Source organism: Anoplophora glabripennis, unplaced genomic scaffold (genome assembly GCF_000390285.2).
Source record: "Anoplophora glabripennis isolate ALB-LARVAE unplaced genomic scaffold, Agla_2.0 scaffold436, whole genome shotgun sequence".
In the NCBI taxonomy this organism is placed as follows: domain Eukaryota; kingdom Metazoa; phylum Arthropoda; class Insecta; order Coleoptera; family Cerambycidae; genus Anoplophora; species Anoplophora glabripennis.
The window spans coordinates 61,102-67,332 of record NW_019416517.1 but is presented as its reverse complement, the minus strand read 5'-3'; the positions used below and the strand labels follow the sequence as shown (position 1 = coordinate 67,332).

The 6,231-nt window shown below is 31.1% G+C and overlaps 1 protein-coding gene across 1 annotated transcript in view; it reads right to left on the bottom strand.

Annotated features, from left to right (window-relative positions):
* Positions 1-379: 379 nt before the first annotated feature.
* The window catches only part of LOC108910268 (protein sister of odd and bowel-like), a 50,613-nt gene continuing 44,761 nt past the window's right edge, over positions 380-6,231 (bottom strand). The window contains exon 2 of the mRNA XM_018714823.2: positions 380-737. Within this exon, the coding sequence (XP_018570339.2) occupies positions 380-737 (358 nt within the window). The remainder of the gene's footprint in view (positions 738-6,231) is intronic.

The window sequence follows — 6,231 nt, the reverse complement described above, 5'->3', positions numbered from 1 at the left end:
TCGAATGACATTTGCATTCATTCAATTAAAACAACACTTGGTAATAGAGATACACGATATCATGTAAAATTAGAAAACAATTACCGTGCAAATTTCCAAAGAATGGTTAAAGTTTAATTTTTTAACATCAACATCCTTCATTAGTTTTCATCATGGAATTTAGTTATGACAATTATTTTTAGCAGCCACCTTGTATAAATATCTCAGTTACATTTTCACAATTTGCTACATTTTGAGATCTCGCGTAACAGTATCTTTCTTACCAACGAAATACTCGTAATTCTGAGTTCACAATCCACGGTTTTCAAAAGACGTTGACTATTTTTCAATCAGTATATATACGCATGTACATCATAGAGAACGTGATGCAACTATAAAATTATTTAGTAACCGCGGCTGCCGTTTTGCTCATCAGCGAGTCTATACTAAAAGTCTGATTGGGCAGAATGGTCGCGGACGAGCTGGCCCCCAGGTTGTGCGTTAAACTATGCCTTCTCAGATCACAGTTCCTCCTGAAGACTTTCCCACAGGCCGAACAGTTATACGGCTTGATGTCGGTGTGCGTCAAGAGGTGGGTTTTCAGGTTTGACCTCTGGTTGAAGGATCGGCTGCACACGGGGCACTTGTGGGGCGATTCCTCCATGTGGAGGATTTTGTGAACCGCCAGGGTCCTGGACTGGCAGAAGCCCTTGCCGCACTCCGTGCATTTGAAGGGTTTTTCTTTGCTGTGGATGTACCTGAAAATTGAAAATGTAATTAATTGATAATATGGGATGTGTGTGAGGTTCAAACAAGGGGATTGAGTTGAAACACATTGCTACGGGGAATCAAAGTTTAAAAATCAACTTCAGAAATTCAGTTATATTCATAGAAAACTGTTAGAAAATGATGACGTTTTAATTTTGTTTCTGTTCTGTTCTAGAACAAGAGTATTTTTCATACAGTTCTTCCTTATTAATTTAAATGGATAAATAATATCGCCACTTATCTTTGAAAATTTATTTATATCAATTGAACAAATTATACAAATAAAACTAATCAACTATCATTATTTCCTTTGTTCGAAAATTTGAAACTGATGTTCCCAATTTTACAGAGGATTAAGTTTATTTCAGGCCATGGGACAAAGTATTCTCAATTATGGTGCAAGAATAATTTCTTTTGGCTTATCGTCTCAATATTAACGGAGCAAGTGAATCCTGAAATATTTTCAGAGATATTATTTTTAAAACTTGAACTTCATTCTCAATATAACCTTCAGCGTACTATTCCGCCACTGAAGTAGTGTTCCAATCTCTATATGTTTTGATGGAGATAATATCTGTCGTAGAATTGTTAAAATTGTCAAAACAGTATTTAAAAAGCATCCTGTATAGTCTTTCCAATGTGACAATTTCAAATATGCACTGTAATAAAAAGTATGGTAAAATTCCTTGAACTTTCCATGGTAACCTGTTGCCATGAAGTGTTCAAGTGAAATCCATGTAACATTTATGTAATATTAAACAAAACTTGTAAAATATATATCGATTATACATGGATTTTACTTGAACATTTCATGGCAACAGGTTGCCACGGAAAGTTCGAGAAATTTTACCATACATTTTATTACAGTGTGTAGCGATTTCTCTTGAGGTTGTAACATAAAATATACAGGGTGACAAATTTCAGGGGGTGATTCTACATGAGAAAATAATGGCAGTTTGCTTCTAAACGTATGTCCGCAAATGATTCGTTTTCCGAGATATGGGGTGTCAAAGTTTTTCTTAAAAACTGACGATTTAATTTATTGCTCTGAAACCGGTCGAGATGTGCAAATGGAATTTGGTGGGTTTTAAGAGGTAGTTATTGCGCATATTTTGACACGCAATTAAGAATTTTATGTTCGTCATTGGCGCGCGTACGGGAAATAATCTCAATTTTTTTTTAAAGAAAAAAATTGTACGCCACTAGGTTATTACAAATTAAAAATCATTTTTGAATTCCTCGTTCAATTTGTGACAAAAAATCTCTCTTGCCTTTTCTTCGTATAGGGCGCCGTTTTGATGCAAAAAAATAAAACATCGTATTTTTTATTTCTGTAATACATTACCTAGTAGGCTACAGTCAACATTTGTCTGTTAAATACGAATATTTTTAAGAAATGTCAAATTAGCGTTTTGTCATTATTAATTTATTAAGCTTTTAGTTTGCTATAACATTAGTGTTAATAAGTAATTAATTTTTCTTTTATCGAAAAGAATGGAAAATTTTACAAATGCGGAATTTATAATATCTCAGTGGCGTACCATTTTTTTCTTTAAAAAAATTGAGATTATTACCTGTACGTGCGCCAATGATGAACATAAAATTCTTAATTGCGTGTCAAAAAATGTGCAATAACTACCTCTTAAAACCCATCAAATTTCATTTGCACATCTCGACCGGTTTCAGAGCAATAAATTAAATCGTCAGTTTTTAAGAAAAACTGACACCCCATATCTCGGAAAACGAATCATTTGCGGACATATGTTAATAAGCAAACTGCCATTATTTTCTCATGTAGAATCATCCCCTGAAATTTGTCGCGCTTATTTACTAACACCCTGTATATGAAATGACAAATGCATTTAAATAAGTGTCTTGCTGTCAGCAATTTTAATGGTAGTCACAAAATGTCTTCTATGTCTTGTACGAATATACACATCAAGTATAGCATCAATTTTAAGAATACTTTTATATCAATATTTTCTTTAACTTTCAATATACTTTTTAGCAAAGTAAACTGAGGATAATGTTGTAGGTTTCGCATTCACCACCTTGTAGGAAATAAAAATAAACCATTGACATATTTTCGGACGTTTTCTTAATCTCAGTATATCATTTCAGCCATAATGTCATTAATTTTAAGAGAAGATAATGGGAAAAATGAGTAGAATACGAATATGGATTAAAATAGTATAAATGGATATTATAATGTCAAATGGTTGAATTTGTGATGTTACATCAGTATACCTTTCGTTGTCATGAAAACGAGAAAACAAAACTTAATTTGTAACTGTATTGGCACATAAGATCAATTGCTATCACCACAGTTATTACTAGTTCTGATCTGATTTAAAAAACCGAAGTATTAATATTTCAAACAATACCAACTGCACATTTCACATTCATTTAAATAATTAAGATGTTAAATATTTGAATAAAGCTTTTGAAACATTTGTTAGTAATATTTTATTTGACGTTACAAGGTACTTCTGTCAGATCAATAATTAAAAAGGTGACATTTAGACTTGACGTTTCTCGGGTTCTTGATGTTGCCATGGTAACTTTAAAACACGCGCGTTTTTAAAAGTTGGATTTAAACACTCTGGGGCGTGCTTTAAATAAGCAAAATAGGGTACCAATAAAAAAAAATGTTTAATGCATATTCACCATGAAAAAAATATTTTCCCGTTTTCGGAACCGCTCCTGACTGCTGACTCACAAAGATTTATCAAGGGTGAATCTCGACCTACTGTAATATGTGGTTATTAACCTAGCTCTTAAGGCCTTTTTAATCCGTAAGGAGCCACTTCGAATAAATACAGCTTTTTAGCTAGATGCATGAATTAATAAGATATTTTTTTACATTTCGAATGTTAGATTGTACAATTTAGCTTGTTTAAGATTGTTAACGTTTTATAGTCGAACATGAGTTTTTAGTATTACATATGTTCAATTAATTATTCAGTTTGTGTTACGTATACTTATTGTGTGAGTTATTACTTTTTAGTAAGTATGGAACTACCTATGTAAAATGCACTACGGCTAAAAAAAACTCATTCCGCAATAGCTTTGTTATTAAAGTTTTAGAATCAGCTGCACTTTTATTTTGAAACCTATTCCAAAATTCTAAACGACTGGGTAAAAAATCAACTTTGACTTCGACCTTCGAACGTTCGAAGTCTGCCGATGCGTAGGACGTCGAATTAACGGGAGTTAAGGGGTAATTTGCCTATTTTTTAAAAGGTAGAGTAATTTATTTTCGAGTTTCTGTCTTTAATAGGCCTACCGAACTTGTGGTTAAAATTAATGACATGATTGAATCACTCTGTGTTTAAGATTGTCTTACACTTTCTGTGGTTGTAGATATTTCAAAAGACAAATATTCTATATCACCTGAAACTACCGTTTCCATTTCACTTTCTACTTCATTCATACTTAACAGTAAGTTGCAATATTTTAACACTAATTTTTCTTAATATTCTTAAACGTCAAATTAATTGGTAATTATTGTTAAATTTTTTACTACCCTTTTTGCAGATTTTAAGAATATTTTGAAGCAGTTTTCAAAAAAACCTTGTTTGATACACTGTTGCAAAGTTGTTATTATTTTTTCTCCGTTTTTTTACTTTCACTATTTCAGTTTTTCCTATTTATTGAATATTTTCCTACCTGTAAAGAACGTCAAATAGATCAGTTAACAATATTTTTATTAAACAATTTTTACTAACCACAAAGCTTAACCGAAGACAGCAGGCAAATGAAAAATAAAAATACACATCACTGTACGACAAAGAAACGTAAGTCCAAGTTATTTTTAAATTTATTCACAGGTATCAAAATACCTAATAAACTCAGGAAAAACTAAAAACATACTCCAAATAAATAACTCCACCAAACTTTTGTTATTCTTCACATGCCGCAGTATTTTACTGAAGGTATATAAATTTGAACTTTTTATTGAGTGCAATCTTATTTACATAATCGATTGCAACTTCATTGAATGTCGTGGTTTTGTGCCCTGACGATTTTATTGTTACGATAGATGTACCGCAAGGTTCGGTGGTGGGTCCGCTTTTTTTTGTTCCTATTGACGATGTTACTTCTCAACTTGTAGGCGACTTATCATAAGCTGAAGATTTAAAAATTTATCAAATATTTATTAATATTTGGGCAAAACTGTCTGTTAACTAATAACTGTTTCTTAATGTCTAGACTGTTTCTTAATATCTGGACTGTCTCTTAATATTTGGACTATTAACTGTCCCTTAATACCTGGGCAATAACTGTCTCTTAATGTAAGTAAATGTCGTACATTTTTATTTTACAGGAAGCATAATTTCACAATATTCGAAGTAAGTGTATACATTGTATGTAATCGTTTAAAAATATCCAACTGGGACGATATCTCCATGTCCTCATGTATATCATCACTACCCACAGTGTGTATGATACAAATTGACGATAGATTTCAATGACATAATTATTTGTCACATTTATGTTTGACAAATGTTTGGCGAGTAACCGCATCATCTGAAGCTGGGTTAATACATTTAAACTTCACTATTTTGCTAAATTTTCAAATAAATATTTTTTGTACCAACCTGGTCTCTACTAAAAAGTCATCATCTGCTGAGATACAGACTTTTGAAAATTAAATTTACAGGTAAATGGTAACTTTTGAATGAGACTGAGTACATCTACATCGTAAAAAATATTTAATTTAATTATAAAACAAGAAGAAAAATTTAAATAGACTAGGATATAAACAAAAACATGGCTGCAGTGAAAAAAAATTATATAAATTGGTTCATTTTCACCCAAGACAGCCACTCTGATGTAGGATAAATGTGGAACAAATGCCCCAATGAAGTATGTATATGCTATATTTCAAAAAATTTCTTAATCAACAGTCAAGATGGAAAGGATATAATTTTGCCATTTAAATTATATTCACACCATTAAAAAAAATTGTAACAGGTAGGCTCCTATTTCTGTCTTTATAGATGAAAATGAAAATGCCAAACTTGTGATTTACTTAATTAAAATAGTAATCCAGTTTTGAATTAACCTTTTATTAGTTAAATCAATTTCAATGGAACATTTCTGTACTAACTTAAAATTAATTAAAAAATAATTTAATTTAATTTTAATTTAATAAAATAACATTTCACAGATGTCGTCTGCTGTGTGACATCAACAATAAAGAAAATTCGCATTGTAATAATTTGTTTTAAATTTATTTGAACTTAAATAATATATGACCAGAAAAGAATACAATGTGTTCTTTTGAGATAAATACTTTTGTCGTTCTTGAACTTGCCTCACTCGTTGCTAACGCGGCTCGTTTACATTATTGTTCATGCGCTAGAGAAACAGTATTTTACCTCTTATTGCAAAATATACTATCTTGTAAATAAAAATTAATAAAATTGACTTTCTTCGGGATAGACTATAATTAATAATTCATACATTTTCAATCTGATT